General features: G+C 42.5%; 1 protein-coding gene across 2 annotated transcripts in view; it reads left to right on the forward strand.

The window, feature by feature from the left end:
* The first annotated feature begins 779 nt into the window (after nt 1-779).
* LOC141127490 (protein LBH-like) overlaps nt 780-19735 on the forward strand; it is a 64322-nt gene continuing 45366 nt past the window's right edge. Inside the window, exons 1-2 of one of the 2 annotated variants that reach the window (XM_073614001.1) lie at nt 780-920; nt 6727-6847. In XM_073614001.1, coding sequence (XP_073470102.1) covers nt 6737-6847 — 111 coding nt within the window. In that variant the 5' untranslated portion in view covers nt 780-920; nt 6727-6736. The remainder of the gene's footprint in view (nt 921-6726; nt 6848-19735) is intronic. The other variant, XM_073614002.1, reaches the window with a different exon arrangement.

Below are 19735 nucleotides of genomic sequence, written 5' to 3' on the forward strand. Positions count from 1 at the left end.
ATTCCTGTTTCTGGCCTAGGCAAAAATCATGTCATACAATGTACATTCCAGGAGTGTTCATGGGCATTTTGTTCTTTCATCTGGAGGAGGAGAGGAGGGGCATTCTCATTTAAGCACACCCTCCTACCTGCATATCTGAGCTAAGCACAGATGGATTCCAGGAAGTAGATGCTACTCGATACATCTGCTCTTACTCAAGATGGCTGCAACCATAGGCCTGCGCAGGGGGTGTGCCAAGTGTGCCTGGGCACACCCTAATCACCCCAAGCGCATTAGCATTATCACTCTGTGTGCCGGCGGGGAGATGGGAAATATCTCCCTCTGACCAGTTCTGCCATTAATAAAGTGCTACGATACCTCTCTTTTACGGCATCGGCTCTGCCATAAGAGTGTGTGTGTGTGTAATATACATATACACATACATACATATATACATACATGCGTATATGTGTTTGAGCTTTGGGGTGCACACCCTAATGCAATAGGCTGCGCACACCTATGGCTGCAACTAGAAATTCTAGGAGGTGTTTTTCAAAGTGATTTCTCAAAAAAATAGCGTGGAAACATGGATGGATCGATGAGTTTGCTTTAAATATTAAAAATGAATTAAACAGCATTTTCGGTTTGTGGTGCTCAGATACACTTTATTTCTGCTTTAATAGTTACACATAAAAAGCTATATGTGTTAGTGTTGTTTGTACTAGATTGTAAAATATAACAATGTATATATTTTGTTCTGAATGGATAATTACATGGGTGTGTTATTGGCTGTTGAAACTAGGATGACACAGTAGTGAGTGACATAGCAGGGATGATGGGAAAATGAGGATTAGCTGGTTCCAAGGACAGAACCGTCTTAAGATTGCTAGCAGCTGGAGAGAGATCTAGCTTCCAGCATGAGACTATACAACCGATGAGAGGTAGGAAAAATGACAAATATTTACTTCTAATAGAGTAATATCACTGATGCTTTACTGATATAATTTTTGCATATCATATTGCATAGTGTTTATGTAAACTTTAGAATGTAATGTTGTACTAGGCCTGCATCTTATAGCTAATATCTCTGTGCTAATGTGTGAGGAATGTACTGACTATAGAAGTATGCATAACTACTGATTTAAAATGATTAATACACTGTTCTGTACTAATGTGATTCTATCAGATTGCATCAATGTGTAGTTTAATCATAAGGAAACTCTAACTACGAAATGTATGCAGCTATGCACTTACAAATGGGCAAAATGATCAGACTTAATGGAAACTAAAAGATTGCAACCATTAAGAACATAAACGTTGATGTCTGAATTATTGTAGAAAGCTGACAGGTGGCCTTGGGTTGTTCAAGCTTATTATGCACAAACGTTCCAGTTTTCGTAAATCTGACCTGAGGTGACTACTTCAAGTACTTTATTAAACAGGAAATAAGGTGTCCTATACATTAGGACATGATATTGCTTGTGGCTTTGCTGGAATGCAATGAACATTTACAATCATGTTATTGTATAGGTCATGTCAAAGGATTAATTTATTTTCACAGGAACACCTTAGATGTTAAATCATATAACTTTGGGTCCTACCTCCTTTTGTGGGCATTTTTTTTTCTATTAATTTATTTAAAAGTATATTTTTACTGAGATATAACTATTTATTTGGCTATTCTCACATTGTTTACTCTTTTAAGCATATGTGTAATAATCTCCATGAAGTCCTCCAATAGAAAGAATGATGTTTTAGAGAAAGGGTTTACTATGAGCTAGTAATAGTAATATAGTGTTCTTGCCTTTAAACTATATATTCGTTATTGTAAAGGCCTAATTTATAAAAAAGTGTTTTCTTAAATAGTCACTGATGTCCCTTAGCAACCTATTGGCTGGTGATGAGTTCACCCAACACTTATTTTTTATTTTAAATATAACACATTGGTTTTTGATTGATTGTACACCATGTCAGGGGAGATATTTGGAAGAGAGTTAATCCTGATAGATATAGTAGACACTTATTAACATTCATGAGTCTAGTTCTGGAGACCAGCACTCAACCCATGCCCCACAGACCTAACTGAACTTGCAGTGCACACCACCCAACCTAACCAGACAAGTCTGTGCTTGCAACTAAAACCTACATATGGAAGGACTGTACCATGAGGCAGTCACAAAACCCAGCACAAGGGATGCATTGGAAGCATAATTCACCAGCAACTACGCTTTGCATCACTGACTAACCAGCACATATTAGTACTAGGCCTCCCTGACCTGAATTGCAATGGTTTTGTAACACAACCCAACCCGCATCCCATTCCATTTATAGTCAACCTGCCTAAATAGGCTTCATATACCTAGTATTATGCAAGCACCTGGACTAATGCAGGACACTTCATGGCTAAACGAAATCAACAGTTTTCTAAACAAAGAATGACTGAACTCTTCACTTTAGCACAATATTTCAGCTTTGATGCCTTAGAATTGCTTGACGGGATTTGGGGACGTATGCTTGGAGCTTGTGTGCATTGGGCTTTGCCACAAACCTAAAAAGGGGTTTGTTGCTAAAGACCAAAGACTCAGTTCAAGCCTCAAACACTTTTGGAGACCCAGTAATATTTTACAGCTATAGTAAAAAAAAATTAGCAATGCTTGAATACACCAATTAGCCATAACATTATCACCACCCACCATAACCCTTCAAGTCACTCACTCCACTAGACCTCTAAAGGTATGCTGTGGTATCTGGCACCAAGCCATCAGTAGTAGATCCTTTAAGTCCTGTAAGTTGTGAGGGGAGGCTCTGTGGATCAGACTTGTTTTTCCAGCACATGCTCAATTGGATTGAGATCTGGTGAATTCAGAGCCAAAGTCTACATCCCAAACTCATTGTTGTGTTTCTCAAGCTACAGTATCTCACAAAAGTAAGTACACCCTCACATTTTTGTAAATATTTTATCATATCTTTTCATGTGACAACACTGAAGAAATGACACATTGCTACGATGTAAAGTAGTGAGTGTACAGCTTGTATAACAGTGTAAATTTGCGTACCCTTCAAAATAACTCAACACACAGCCATTAATGTCTAAACCGCTGGCAACAAAAGTGAGTACACCCCTAAGTGAAAATGTCCAAACTGGGTCCAATTAGCCATTTTCCCTCCCCGGTGTTATGTGACTCGTGAGTGTTACAAGATCTCAGGTGTGAATGTGTAGCAGGTGTGTTAATTTTGGTGTTATCACTCTCACTCTCTCATACTGGTCACTGGAAGTTCAACATGGCACCTCATGGCAAAGAACTCTCTGAGGATCTGAAAAAAATAATTGTTGCTCTACATAAATTTGGCCTAAGTTATAAAAAGATTGCCAAAACCCTGAAACTGAGCTGCAGCACAGTGGCCAAGACCATACAGCGGTTTAACAGGACAGGTTCCACTCAGAACAGGCCTCATCAGGGTCGACCCAAGAGATTGAGTGCACGTGCTCAGCATCATATCCAGTGGTTGTCTTTGGGAAATAGACGTATGAGTGCTGCCAGAATTGCTGCAGAGGTTGAAGGGGTGGGGGGGTCAGCCTTTCAGTGCTCAGACCATACGATGCACACTGCACACTGATGCACACTCAAATTGGTCTGCATGGCTGTTGTCCCAGAAGGAAGCCTCTTCTAAAGATGATGCACAAGAAAGCCTGCAAATGGTTTGCTGAAGACAAGCAGACTAAGGACATGGGTTACTGGAACCATGTCCTGTGGTCTCATGAGACCAAGATAAACATATTTGGTTCAGATGGTGTCAAGCGTGTGTGGCAGGAACCAGGTGGGGAGTACAAAGATAAGTGTGTCTTGCCTACAGTCAAGCATTGTGGTGAGAGTATCATGGACTGGGGCTGTATGAGTGCTGCCGGCACTAGGGAGCTACAGTTCATTGAGGGAACCATGAATGCCAACATGTACTGTGACATACTGAAGCAGAGTATGATCCCCTCCCTTTGGAGACTGGGCCACAAGGCAGTATTCCAACATGATAACGACCCCAAACATACCTCTAAGACAACCACTTCCTTGCTAAAGAAGTTGAGGGTAAAGGTGATGGACTGGTCAAGAATGTCTCCAGACCTAAACCCTATTGAGCATCTGTGGGGCATCCTCAAATGGAAGGTGGAGGAGCGCAAGGTCTCTAACATCCACCAGCTCCGTGATGTCATCCTGGAGGAGTGGAAGAGGACTCCAGTGGCAACCTGTGAAGCTCTAGTGTACTCCATGCCCAAGAGGGTTAAGGCAGTGCTGGAAAATAATGGTGGCCACACAAAATATTGACACTTTGGGCCCAATTTGGACATTTTCACTTAGGGGTCTACTCACTTTTGTTGCCAGTGGTTTACACATTAATGGCTGTGTTTTGAGTTATTTTGAGGGGACAGCAAATGTACACTGTTACACAAGCTGTACACTCGCTACTTTACATTGTAGCAAAGTGTAATTTCTTCGGTGTTGTCAAATGAAAAGATATAATAAAATATTTGCAAAAATGTGAGGGGTGTACTCACTTTTTGTGAGACACTGTATTTTTGTATTCATCACACTAGACTAGCTTCTTCCATTGCTCTGTGGCCCAGTTCTGATGCCCACATGCCCATTATAGGCACTTTTGGCTGTGGACACTGGTCAGCATGGGCACCCTGACCGTTCTGTGGATATACAGCCCCATACCCAACAAACTGCAATGCACTGTGTTTTCTGACACCTTTCTATTGGAACCAGCATTAACGTTTTCAGCAATTTGAGCTGGATCTACATGGGCCTCACACGTATTACTGAGCCTTGGCTGCCCATGACCCTGTCATCCTGTAACTGGTTTACTGGCTTTCTTTCCTAGGCTTTTAGTAGGTCCTGACCACTGCAGACCAGGAACATCCCACATGAGCTGCAGTTTTGGAGATGCTCTGACCCAGTCGTCTAGCCATTACCATTTGGCCCTTGTCAAAGTTGCTCAAATCCTTATGCTTTCCCATGATTTTCTGCTTTCAACACTTCAACTTCAGGGACAACATGTTCACTTGCTGCCGAAAGTATCTCATACACTTTCAGATGCTTTTGTAATGAGATAATCAATGTTATTCCCTTTACTTGTCGTTAGTTATAGTGTCATGGCTGATCTGTGTATGTTCAATATGTTTGCTAGAACTACCAAGAAAACAATCAGAATGTTCCTTCCTTTCTCCAACACCAACTTATACACGGCATCAAAGTCAGTGCAAATGTTTGGCATACTTGTTCCAGGACAGTAACTCAAAAAGTAGCCATTGGATTGAATAGTGGGAAATTTGCAATGACAGCCTGAATACTTCACCAGTACAGGCTTGCCGTGAAGTTGTGTCCAAAATGAAATATAGAGCTGTAAGGATGTAAGTTAATATAAAAGTAAGACTTTTTTTGCCGGAAAATGGATACATTAAATGGGTTTTAAGGTTCATCTACTGAACTTGCAAGTTAAACCCCATCCATATAGAAAAGTCACTTATTTTAATCCAGTTATGTATTCATTAAAAATACATGTATATTTAAATACAGCTAGCATGAATAGTTTTCATTATTTTAGTTTTTTAGTTTCCAGTCATGAGAGAGAGTAGGCTTTGGAATATGCTGTCAGTCTAACATTAGCGACATTATACACATAATATACACATATCCTAGTGCACTATTAAGTAATAAAATGTGATAGCGCTGCTAATAATCCAAATAAATAAACTAAATCAACATACAAATAACAATAAAATTCATGAAGTGCACAACGTTCAATTGGAGTCCATTTGTGACATATATGTGAAAAATCTTCTTATAAAGGTGCAAAAAAGGACTTTACTAATCCAACATGCTTCACTGAGACTCCACACCACTCTATAAAGTGCTCCTGTCACCAAGTGCAGTGCACGCTCACCTCCTTTTTAGACCCTGCAAGGGGTCAAACATACCTTGCACACAGTGCAATTCTCCTTTAAGAATGGCTCCACAACGGTCATCAGTGATTCCTGGTATGTCCTTTGAGAGTCAGACATGATCTGCACAAAGTGCAGTATCCTTCCAATATGGCTACTTCAAAAATGGTTCCATATTACTCTCCGGCAGTTCCAAAGTGACATAAAAAACAAAAGTGCCTCTAATAGTGCAGTACCCAAGGTGTTAAATTGCCAGAACCTCACCACCCCAGCTTAAGGTACACTCACATTTATTAAAATAATTATAGCATATACATAAATTCCATTTAGATCTCACTTATAGCAAAGGGATTCCACTACCAGGCTCCACCTCTACTAGTTACGCCACCAACCTCGTGGCTTCATCTGGAAGGTGTGTTTGATCCCTTGCAGGGTCTAACAATGAGGTGAGCGTGCATTGCACTTGGTGACGGGAGCACTTTATAGAGTGGTGTGGAGTCTCAGTGAAGCATGTTGGATTAGCAAAGTCCTTTTTTGCACCTTTATAAGAAGATTTTTCATATTTATGTCATGAATTTTATTGTTATTTGTATGTTGATTTAGTTTATTTATTTGGATTTTTAGCAGCGCTATCACATTTTATTACTTGATTTTGTTTTTTTGTGGGAACACATAGGTGATAGCAGCAGCAAATTTATATTTAAGTTTTTTCACCATCAGGTGGCAGCACACAGCTATATTGTTTATTCTGTTATATTTCCTAGTAGTGCACTATTGCTGCTCTGCTCTAATAGGTCTCTATTTTATAGCAGAGGCATCATGAATGAAGTGTCTGTTCTCCGTTTGCCGGTGGAGGATGATATTAATGAAGTGGTACATGGCTTGGATGATTCTGCTCTGAAACATAGTGACAGCCGTCTGCCTTTTCAGGTAACTACCAAACGAGCTGAAAAAATGAATGCATGAATGCAAAGAATTAGTGACTTTTAAACTCAAACAGTGTTATACATTTTGTGGCCTCCTGAACTCTATTAGTTTAATCAACCTCTTATTGGTTGGAATGAGAAGAACAGTTAGAGCAAAATGGCAGACAGTGAGAGATTACATGACTTATGTTATTCCTTGCCACTATGTATAGAGTTGCTCTATATTGACCATTGATATTTTCATAAGAAGATGTCCTAAATGTGGGCTTCAGTTCTGATCTTGAATAAATCATTGTTTTATTATAGCCGAACAGCAGTTCATCATAAAAACATGTATTGAGCTGATTGCTTTGCCCTCCAACTATACACTGCATTCATATTGGCACTGGATAGTGAGGGTACTTACAAAGGTAAAGGAATGCAGAAGGCAGTACTTGTATCTAGACACTTGTTTATGTAATAGAGTTGGGCCAAACACCCGCCAGTTCGGTTCGTGCCAGAACTCTGGAACATCGCAAAAGTTCAGACCTGAACCGCAAACCCTATTAAATTCTATGGGGCCAGAACTTGAAAAATCAAAAGTGTCCATTTTGAAGGCTTGAATGCAAGTTATTGGCCATAAAAAGGGTATGGGGGACTGGGTACTGCCCTAGGGGACATGTATCAATGCAAAAAAATTTTTTTTAAAAGATAGTTTTTAACCACTTCAGCCCCGGAAGGATTTACCCCCTTCCTGACCAGAGCACTTTTTACAATTTGGCACTGCGTCGCTTTAACTGCTAATTGCGCGGTCATGCAATGCTGTAACCAAACGAAATTTGCGTCATTTTCTTCCCACAAATAGAGCTTTCTTTTGATGGTATTTGATCACCTCTGCCGTTTTTATTTTTTGCGATATACACGGAAAAAGACCGAAAATTTTGAAAAAAAATGATATTTTCTACTTTTTGTTCTAAAAAAAATCCAATAAACTCAATTTTAGTCATACATTTAGGCCAAAATGTATTTGGCCACATGTCTTTGGTAAAAAAAATGTCAATAAGTGTATATTTATTGGTTTGCGCAAAAGTTATAGCGCCTACAAACTAGGGTACATTTTCTGGAATTTACACAGTCTTTAATTTATGACTGCCTATGTCATTTCTTGAGGTGCTAAAATGACAGGGCAGTACAAAACCCCCACAAATGACCCCATTTTGGAAAGTAGACACCCCAAGGAAATTGCTGAGAGGCATGTTGAGCCCATTGAATATTCATTTTTTTTGTCCCAAGTGATTGAATAATGAAAAAAAAAAAAAAAAAAAAATTACAAAAAGTTGTCACTAAATGATATATTGCTCACACAGGCCATGGGCATATGTGGAATTGCACCCCAAAATACATTTAGCTGCTTCTCCTGAGTATGGGGATACCACATGTGTGGGACTTTTTGGTAGCCTAGCCGCATACGGGGCCCTGAAAACCAATCACTGCCTTCAGGATTTCTAAGGGCGTACATTTTTGATTTTACTCCTCACTACCTATCACAGTTTTGAAGGCCATAAAATGCCCAGATGGCACAACCCCCCCCCCAAATGACCCCATTTTGGAAAGTAGACACCCCAAGCTATTTGCTGAGAGGCATGTTGAGTCCATGGAATATTTTATATTTTGACACAAGTTGCGGGAAAGTGACAATTTATTTATTTATTTATTTTTTTTTTTGCACAAAGTTGTCACTAAATGATATATTGCTCACACAGGTCATGGGCATATGTGGAATTGCACCCCAAAATACATTCTGCTGCTTCTCTTGAGTACGGGGATACCACATGTGTGGGACTTTTTAGGAGCCTAGCCGCGTACGGGACCCCGAAAACCAATCACCGCCTTCAGGATTTCTAAGGGTGTACATTTTTGATTTCACTCTTCACTGCCTATCACAGTTTCGGAGGCCATGGAATGCCCAGGTGGCACAAACCCCCCCCCAAATGACCCCATTTTGGAAAGTAGACACCCCAAGCTATTTGCTGAGAGGCATGGTGAGTATTTTGCAGCTCTCATTTGTTTTTGAAAATGAAGAAAGACAAAAAAAAAAATTTTTTTTTTCTTTTTTTAATTTTCAAAACTTTGTGACAAAAAGTGAGGTCTGCAAAATACTCACTATACCTCTCAGCAAATAGCTTGGGGTGTCTACTTTCCAAAATGGGGTCATTTGGGGGGGGTTTGTGCCACCTGGGCATTCCATGGCCTCCGAGACTGTGATAGGCAGTGAAGAGTGAAATCAAAAATTTACGCCCTTAGAAAGCCTGAAGGCGGTGCTTGGTTTTCGGGGTCCCATACGTGGCTAGGCTCCCAAAAAGTCTCACACATGTGGTATCCCCGTACTCAGGAGAAGCAACAGAATGTATTTTGGGGTGTAATTTCACATATTCCCATGGCATGTTTGAGCAATATATAATTTAGTGACAACTTTGTGCAAAAAAAAAAAAAAAAAAAAAATAATTTGTCTCTTTCCCGCAACTTGTGTCACAATATAAAATATTCCATGGACTCGACATGCCTCTCAGCAAATAGCTTGGGGTGTCTACTTTCCAAAATGGGGTCATTTGGGGGGGTTTGAACTGTCCTGGCATTTTATGCACAACATTTAGAAGCTTATGTCACACATCACCCACTCTTCTAACCACTTGAAGACAAAGCCCTTTCTGACACTTTTTGATTACATGAAAAAATTATTTTTTTTTGCAAGAAAATTACTTTGAACCCCCACACATTATATATTTTTTTAAAGCAAATGCCCTACAGATTAAAATGGTGGGTGTTTAATTTTTTTTTTTCACACAGTATTTGCGCAGCGATTTTTCAAATGCATTTTTTGGGGAAAAAACACACTTTTTTACATTTTAATGCACTAAAACACACTATATTGCCCAAATGTTTGATGAAATAAAAAAGATGATCTTAGGCCGAGTACATGGATACCAAACATGACATGCTTTACAATTGCGCACAAACGTGCAGTGACAACAAAATAAATACATTTTTAAAAGCCTTTAAAAGCCTTTACAGGTTACCACTTTAGATTTACAGAGGAGGTCTACTGCTAAAATTACTGCCCTCGATCTGACCGTCGCGGTGATACCTCACATGCATGGTGCAATTGCTGTTTACATTTGACGCCAGACCGACGCTTGCGTTCGCCTTAGCGCGAGAGCAGGGGGGACAGGGGTGCTTCTTTTTTTTTTTTTTTTTTTTCTTTATTATTTTTTTGCTTTTTTATCTTATTTTAAAACTGTTCCTTTCATTTTTTTTTTTTTTTAATCATTTTTATTGTTATCTCAGGGAATGTAAATATCCCCTATGATAGCAATAGGTAGTGACAGGTACTCTTTTTTGAAAAAATTGGGGTCTACTAGACCCTAGATTTCTCCTCTGCCCTCAAAGCATCTGACCACACCAAGATCGGTATGATAAAATGCTTTCCCAATTTCCCAATGGCGCTATTTACATCCGGCGAAATCTAAGTCATAAAATGCTCGTAGCTTCCGGTTTCTTAGGCCATAGAGATGTTTGGAGCCACTCTGGTCTCTGATCAGCTCTATGGTCAGCTGGCTGAATCACCGGCTGCATTCTCAGGTTCCCTGTTGAGACAGGAGAGCCAGAGAAAAACACGGAAGACGGTGGGGGGGGGGGACATTCTCTCCCACTGCTTGTAAAAGCAGTCTAGAGGCTAATTAGCCGCTAGGATTGCTTTTACATGAAAGCCGACCGCTGGCTGAAAAGAATGATACCAAGATGATACCTAAATCTGCAGGCATCTTTCTGGTATAACCACTCAAAGTCGTGAATGCTGTACCTGAAGACAAAAATATGGTTAACAATAAAGCACAGTAAACGGTAAAGTATAAAAAATTGCAGACCTGAAAAGCAAACATGATAAAACATAATAACAATAAAACATTGCAGAATAGAATACAGTAAAAAAGAGCAGAACAATAGAGAGAATAGAGAGAGAGAGAGAGAATAGAGAGAGAACAATAAAACGACAACTATTATTTTTTATTTTATATTTTTGTTTGTGTTTTTTTTTTTTTTTTTACACTTTTTTTGTAACTGTAACTTTTATAACTGTAACCGGTTCCAGGTTCGGGTCTCTCAAAATGCGATGGCATCTTGGGAGACCCTGTGAAAGTGTGTCCTAGTCTGTGCAATGCTGTACCCTACGCTAATACTCAACTAGTGAATGGTAGCGTTCAAAACATTCACCAATGCAAAGACCAGGATTGTCAGGACAGGAGGGACAATAATAGCGGGTGTCACGCCTATATCCGCGCTTGCTGCAGACACAACATCTTTTTTGGGGGGGTTCGTTGGGTAGGGGTACTCGGGAGGACATAAAAATGCCTCTCATGCAGCCGACTGCATTTGGTTGGGGATGTGAATGGGGGAAGTACGGGCGCTGCAGAAGTGGTGGGTTCCCAATTAGGATTGGCGAATGCAGCAGGAAGGGCACTATGGGCATGACGGGCCTGTGTTTGTCTTCTTGGTGGCAGCGGGACACTACTTGTGCTTGCCACCTCACCAGCTTGAACTGCACTTATGGGACTCGCCACGTCACCAAGTGTTACTGCAGTGCTGGTTTGACTATGACCGGGGTGTACTAGGCCGCTGGTGCTTGCCAGTTCACCAAAACGCTACCAAAAAAACTGTTAGCGATCGCAGGGATCAGGCCTGACTCTGCGAACGCTGCAGTTATGCATTTAGTGTTTTGTAAGTGTCAGTGATCGATCGATACTGCACTTGGGTGGGCTGGGCTGGGCCGGGCGGAGGGGCAAAACGCAGGTGCTAGCAGGTATCTGGGCTGATCCCGCTGACACTGCGTTTTTGGGAACCCTAAACTGCTGGGGACGCCAGTATAGATCTGATCGGATCAGATATTGATCAGTTCAGATACTATACCACTAAGGGAGGTGTACGGTGCGTGCGTGGGTGTTAGCGCTACTGGCACTAACCTGACGCTGCCTGGGGCTGGTGCTTGCCAGTTCACCAAAACGCTACCAAAAAAAACTGTTAGCGATCGCAGGGATCAGGCCTGACTCTGCGAACGCTGCAGTTATGCGTTTAGTGTTTTGTAAGTGACAGTGATCGATCGATACTGCACTTGGGTGGGCTGGGCTGGGCCGGGCGGAGGGGTAAAACGCAGTTGCTAGCAGGTATCTGGGTTGATCCCGCTAACACTGCGTTTTTGGGAACCCTAAACTGCTGGGGACGCTAGTATAGATCTGATCGGATCAGATATTGATGCGTTCAGATACTATACCACTAAGGGAGGTGTACGGTGCGTGGGTGTTAGCGGTACTGGCACTAACCTGACGCTGCCTGGGGCTGGTGCTTGCCATTTCACCAAAATGCTACCAAAAAAACTGTTAGCGATCGCAGGGATCAGGCCTGACTCTGCGAACGCTGCAGTTATGCGTTTAGTGTTTTGTAAGTGACAGTGATCGATCGATACTGCACTTGGGTGGGCTGGGCCGAGCTGGGCGGAGGGGCAAAATGCAGGTGCTAGCAGGTATCTGGGCTGATCCCGCTAACACTGCGTTTTTGGGAACCCTAAACTGCTGGGGACGCTAGTATAGATCTGATCGGATCAGATATTGATCTGTACAGATACTATACCACTAAGGGAGGCGTATGCTGCGTGCGTGGGTGTTAGCGGTACTGGCGCTAATCTGACGCTGCCTGGGGCGACGCATATCACCGCCGGGCGATCAGGGGCTAAACCTTTATTCGGTAATAAACGGCGGGTGCCCTGACACTATAAAAAATAAACAAACTAACCAGCGTCACCTGTAACGGTTATACAGTGATCAGTGGTGAAAGGGTTAACTAGGGGGCAATCAAGGGGTTAAAACATTTATTAGGTAGTATATGGGGGTCCCTGTCGCTATAAAACGCTGACGGCGAACCTAAATATTTACGTCCCTAACTAGCGTCACCAGCGACACTAATACAGCGATCAGAAAAATGATCGCTTAGCGACACTGGTGACAGGGGGTGATCAAGGGGTTAAAACTTTATTAGGGGGGGTTAGGGGGGTACCCTAGACCTACAGGGGGCCTAACACTCACTGCCCTAACACTGTAACTGTCACAAACTGACACCAATACAGTAATCAGAAAAAAAAAAAAAAAACCTGCTTGGTGTCAGTTTGTGACAGGGGGGGGGGTGATTGGGGGGGGATCGGGGAGCGATCGGGGGGGGGATCGGGGTGTTTAGTGTGCCTGGCATGTTCTACTGTGTGTGTGTGTGTTGGTGCACTTACATTGCAGTCTTCTCTCCTCGGCCCGGAACGGAAAATACCGAGCCGAGGAGAGATGACATCATTTCCTCTGCCTCTGTGTACAATACAGAGGCAGGGAAATGATCCCATTGGCTGAGAGCGATCGCGAGGGGGGGGCCACGAATGGATGGCCTCCCCCTCACCTCCGATCGCCGGGGGAGATTTGCCGACCGCCGCAGGCACCGGGGGGGGGTCCGATCGGACCCCCCACCCGCGGGCAGGCAAGGACGTACATACACGTCCTTTTGCCTGCCCGTGCCATTCTGCCGACGTATATAGTCGTGCGGCGGTCGGCAAGTGGTTAAAGGAGCAGTGATTATAATGATGCTTAAAGTGAAACAATAAAAATGAAAAAGGCCTTTAAATATGGTGCATGGGGGTCCCCTTAGTCTGCCTGTAAAGTGGCGCATCTGTACCGTATATACAACCTGCTGCAGCAAAACTAACATATATAAAGAAACAGATATTTAAATAGATTTTCCCAACAAGCTTTATTTATTTTGTAAACAATAGCTTGGGAGCTAGTCTGTATGATGAGGCCACAATTTAGTGCACTTGGAACAAGATCAGAGATTTTTTGGATAAATTCTGGTGTCTCTTTGGCAGAAGAAAATAACTCATTTTTGTACCACAGTGAGCAAGCCTTATGTAAGAAGCCAAATTATAGTACACTCAGGCCAAGATTAAGATGTTTTTTAGATAAAGTCTGGTGTCTCTTTTGCAGACTTTGGATAGAAGTAACAGGTGTGGAACAATTGGGCTTGGGTGTTGGTAGTGCCTTCACAATGTAACCCTATAGAGGCAATCTTGAAATAAAAATCTGTTTGTTTTTGTATGTTTTGTTAAGAAAAATAATGTCCAACAATAATAACCTCAAAAGAGATGTTTAAAGTAAATTTACAAAACTAGTTTGGAAATTGCTTTATTCTCTCATCTAGCCATCTACTTCCTCCTCTTCTACTCCTCGTATATACAATACATTATTGCACTTCTCCAAGATGTCCAGACAATGCCCCATCAATATAATCTTCTGTATTGGCGAGATTCATGTTCATGTAGCCATCCACAGAGACCAGGTAGCCCTTGTATTCCATACCCAACTTCAGTTTCACCATTACTGGCTTACTAGTAAGGCCATTAAGGAATGTTTTTGGGTTTAGTGGCAAACTCATTCTGCCGCTGAAGTTGCCCCTGATCTACAGACCAGTGAAAAGAAGAAAAAAATTCCCAGCGGAATGCTCTGAGAACACACCGCCAGAGAGAGCAGGAAATTACTAGAGGTACTAATTAAAAATTGAAATTATATGAACCTGTCAAATAGGTGTGGAAAAATGGGGCTTTGGGTGTTGGTGGTGCCTTCACACCATAACTCTATAGAGGTTCTCTTGATGAAAGAAAGAATTGGCCTTGCTGTAAAAAATTAAAATGACATGCACCTGTCAAACAAGTTCAGACAAATTGGGCCTTGGGTGTTAATTGTGCTCATGAAACCTACACCAAAAAAATTACTTCAAGATAAAATCAACACCCACAAAGCTACACAACCTAGACAGTCTTACAGAGATTCCAGATCCTAAAAACATTTAAACTGCGACAGCGGCTTGATAGCTAGTGCTAATCCAGGGATTATTCATTTTAACAAATGTCAGCCGGTCAATGGAGTCTGTGTACAGACACACTCTTTTACCTGTCACAAAACCTCCGGCAGCACTGAATGCCCACTCGAAAAGCATTCTGGGTGCAGGGCAGCCCAGCAGCTCAATTGCATACTGGCCAAGTTCTGGCCAATGGTCTATTCTCATGAACCAGAATTCCAGTGGATCTGGAAAGCTCTCCTTGTCTGTTTTTGCCCCTAGATAATCTTCCACCATATGATGCAGACGCTGCCGATTGGATGTGGAAGCTGACAAAATTTAAAAAAATTTAAATGCATCATTTAGGCGGCCCCCTTCTCCATTGCTCCTCCTTTAACCAACAGAAGCCTCAAAGCTACCTTTTCCATGAGACTGTTACCTACCAGAGTCTGGAAAGGTGTTGCATAAACTCCTCTTTAAGGTGTCCTCAAGATATTTCATCCTGTGCTCCCTCTGCAAGGGTAGGATGAGTTCTGAGACTTTCCCCTTGTAACGGTGGTCAAGGAGGGTTGCCAACCAATAATGATCCTTCTCCTTGATGCCATGAAGTCTTGGGTCCTTTCACAGGCTTTGAAGAATAAGAGAGCCCATGCACCACAGGTTTTCGGAGGCATGAGAAACAGAGGCCTTGGGGTCACTGAGGATTACAGTATCTGGAACTGCCTCCTCCCAGTCACGTACTACTCCCAGGGTTTCTGGGGACTGAAAACCATCTCTTAAGGTTTGACATATGTTTTCCTCTGCTGCAATGCCTCCAAAACTGCCAGAATCCTCCTCCTAAAGCAAGCCTTGAGAGGAAAGGAAGTCCTCCTCTTCCTCCCACTGCTCTGCCTCGAGTGCCCTGTCCATAATGCCATCCAGAGTATGCTCCAGCAGGAACACAAGAAGGATAGTGTCACTGATGCATGCATTGTCAAGGCTCAACATCCTTGTCGCCTCTACAAATGGTGACAGTACAGTGCATGCATCCTTTATCAGCAGCCATTGGTGTGGGGGGAAAAAAGCCAAGCTCCCCTGAGCCTGTGCTTGTGTCATACTCACACAGCTAAGTGTTGATGGCCCTATGCTGCATGTGCAGCCATTGCACCGTTGTCAAAGTTGAGTTCCACCTGGTGGGAATGTCAAAAATCAGGCGGTTTATGGGCAGGTGAAATTCCCACTGAATTTCAGCCATTATCACACACCACCATTCCTGGCTCAAGCTTTTGTGGCATGAACCACCTCTGGGTCTTCCCCTGCTGAAGAATCTCTGCGCCGGTGTAGCTCCTGTCACCTAGACAGACCATCTGAAGTACTGCATAACATCTATTAGTCTGACTTGTTGAGTAGCCCCTTGAACGCTTAGGGGGTACTGGTGGTTCATAGGACAACTATGCAGAGGAGGGCATGGAGGAGGAGGGGGTGGAGCTGACAGATCTCGCATCAACACCACCAGCTGTATGGAGACATGGTGGCAAAACAAGCTCCAGCACTGAGCCCTGTCCTGCATCCTTCCTAGTTGCAAGCAGAGTTACCCAGTGTGCTGTGAATGAAATAATTCATCCCTGACCATGCTTGCTGAACCACGTTTCAGCAGTAAGGTTGACCTTGCTGCTGACTGCCTTGCCCAACGATGCCAAACCATTGCCTACCATGTGGTGGTACAGAGCTGGAATGGCCTTACATGCAAAGAAATAGCGACTGAGAACCTACCATTGTGGTACAGCACATTCTGCAAATTCATGGAAGGGGGCAGAATCCACCAGATGGAAAGGCAGGAGTTGTAAAGACAGCAATTTTGACAAGCTAGAGTTTAGACGCTGGGCATATGGGTGGCAGGGAGTGTATTTTTTTTTTCGATGCAGCAGTGGGGCAGAGAAATTTTCCTGCTATACTCTACAGCTGGTGGTGTGCTGCTGGGAGACGTGTTGTAAGGACCTGTGACATCCTTTGCTATACCATCATCCCTGTTGGTGGAGGCTGCTGAGAGGTCATGAGATATAGTCGGGGTAGACATAAAAGATGAAGAGTGAAGAGGAGAAAAATTGTATCCCTTTTGTGTGGCTTTCAGATGCTCTTGCCAACAGGCTTGATCTGCTTGTGGCAGATTGTACATTGAAACAGTGCGATCACCTGCACATGTGCTAAAAAAGGCCCACACAGCTGAGCGGTGGGAAGTGGGCCGGGAGATAACAGCTCCACAATCTGATGAAATAGGGTAGCTGCTCTCTACTTTTCCATGATGGCTACCTCTGGGGGACATCCTGCCTTGTTGGGGTTGTTTCTCCCCCTCACTTTCCTCCTCTGCTCTATCCAGCACCAAAGTCACATCAGTGACCTCATCATCATCATCCCCTCTATCCTCATCTTCACCGGCGCCAACTGGGCAATACGCTGCGGCTGGGGAAACATGACTGCCAATTTGTTGTTTATCAGTGTTCTCCTGTCTTTGTAAACTCATGTTACTCCCTTCCTCAAACTCAGAACCAACATCAGAATCAGGTAATGTCTGTGCATCCTCAAGAAGCAAGTGGCTGATGCTGTGTTCAAATAATTTAGCTGACTCCTCCATGCATGATGTTAGGGCTATGGCAGGAGTAGAAGGCAGAATAAGCTGCTCTGACAGCTGCGGTGGACTGCGCACTAGTCTCAACTTGGGTAATAGAGGATAAGGAGGATGAGGATGGTTTAGTAAGCCAGTCCACCACTTCCTCTGCATGCTGGGCTGGATATAGCATGGGCAACATTACTAAACAGAGAAAAACATGCCCTGCCTGAGGACAGACCATATCCAAATTTGCCTGTGGACTCAGACGCTGCTGGCCCCCTCATAGTGGCAGGGGAACGTCTGCTTCTCTTTGTTGGCCTCCCAGACATGATGGGGGGCTTATTACCCACATTTGATAGATACTGGGAAATGTGTAAGTGCATGCACTTTATTGAACGAAAAGTGGTGTTTGGTGCGCTTTAATCTGAGGAAACAGGGGAGACAACAGCTTTACAGTCAGAAAAACTGTGGCTGACAATTTAAAAAAAGGGGCAAGGGACAAAAAACAAAAAAAAACAAAAGAAACGCAGCAGCCAAAAAAAAAATAAGGGGGCAGTATACAACACTGTATTAAGAAACTAAATGTTATGTAATGCTGTGTTAAAAACTACACTGACACTACACTATACTCACACTACACTGACACACTACACTATACTATACTCAGACTACACTAACACTGCACTGACACACTACACTATACTCAGAATACACTAACACTACACTGACACTCAGAGTCAGAATAACACACTGACTCGCTAGTAGCAAACAGAGCCCTGCTCTGTCTATCTCTACTCCTAGAACACACTGCAAAAGATTCCTGTGGGAAGGAACCTTTTATAGTGTAGGGTGGGACTATGAGCACTGAGCCATGATTAAGCAAAGTCATCATGACTTTGTCCAATCATGGCTCTGACTGTGCTTTGTGCCCTGATTGGACAAAGCCTTGCACCTGAACAGCGGCCAGGTGCATTGCTTCATCCAATTAGGGCCCTAGAATGCACTGTGCAGCACGCAGTGCATCGTGGGAAATCTGGGTGTTCGGCGAACAGGCGATGTTCGGGGCCAAACTTTTGCTCGGCTCCAGCTATTCGCCCAACTCTACTCTGTAAATATAATCATAATGACATATACAGGTATCAGATCTGGTATATGAAACGCTTGGAAATGGCCAATCTGCCATCTCTTATGGCATGTGTTTATCTTTTTTCCCCTGTCTTCCTATAAATTTTTTGGGATGGTGCCACAATGTGGATGTTTCACAGTATTATGCTCTGACCGCACACATAAATTTGTATTTATTACTATTTACTAGGGATGAGCTTAATTCCCCCCCGGTTCGGTTCGCAGCAGAACATGCAAAAAGTTTTTTGTGGGAACACCTTTAAAGTCTATGGGACACGAACATGAAAAAAACAAAAGTGCTAATTTTAAAGGCTTATATGTAAGTTATTGCCATAAAAAAGTGTATGGGGACCCGGGTACTACCCCAGGGGACATGTATCAATGCAAAAAAAAGTTTTAAAAACTGACATTTTTTCAGGAGCAGTGATTTTAATAATGCTTAAAGTGAAACAATAAAAATTAAATTTAATGCATAAAGTGAAACAATAAAAATAAAATTTAAAAACAAAAGAAGTGACAATCAACAATAATTGAATGATCCCTCTCACCCAGCGCTCATAGAATAATAAAAACTGTATAAATAGAATTAGCAGCTGCTATAAATATAAAATTGTTAATCAAAGTATGTTACAGTCCAGCTATAGCATTAGCAGCGCTTGAGAAAAAAACACACTTAATGATGACATAAAGCGTATATTGAATAGTCCAAAATAGAGCCAATCACAGGTTCATCACTTTGTTCATATAGGTTCCAAATTCAATTGTGGATCCCATCACCACACCGTGTGAGTAAACACCCCTATGTTAATTAACTCTCCGGACAAACTCAGCTCATGTGCTTGTAATGATTATTGTTGGCATCAAGGATGTCATCCTTCCATTTAGATATCGCTCGTAATGAAAAGTTAAGTGCACATAGTGTAATTCCGTAAAAATTAGATTTATTAAGTCCAAACCACTCTTACAAATGCGCACTTAAAATAAAACAAAGTATTAAAAGCATGTAAACACAATCCTGTCCTTATCGCTCATCTGTCTCTCACCACCAATGTCTCGGAGAGCGGCGTACCCGGGTTGAGACGACTGCTGACAGATCGTAATGATAGCTGCGTGGTCACGCCCTGATGCGTTTTGTCATCACTTTGTCAGAGGGCGTGGCTACACAGCACAGCTCCCTTCCTTTATACACCGCAAATGCCTTGTGTTAACCCTACACATGCTCTTTTCCTCCAACAATTAAGCCACTCTGTTAATGGGCATATATGCTTAGATAGCAACTTTGTG

The sequence above is a fragment of the Aquarana catesbeiana genome, linkage group LG02 (assembly GCF_042186555.1).
Source record: "Aquarana catesbeiana isolate 2022-GZ linkage group LG02, ASM4218655v1, whole genome shotgun sequence".
Lineage (NCBI taxonomy): Eukaryota > Metazoa > Chordata > Amphibia > Anura > Ranidae > Aquarana > Aquarana catesbeiana.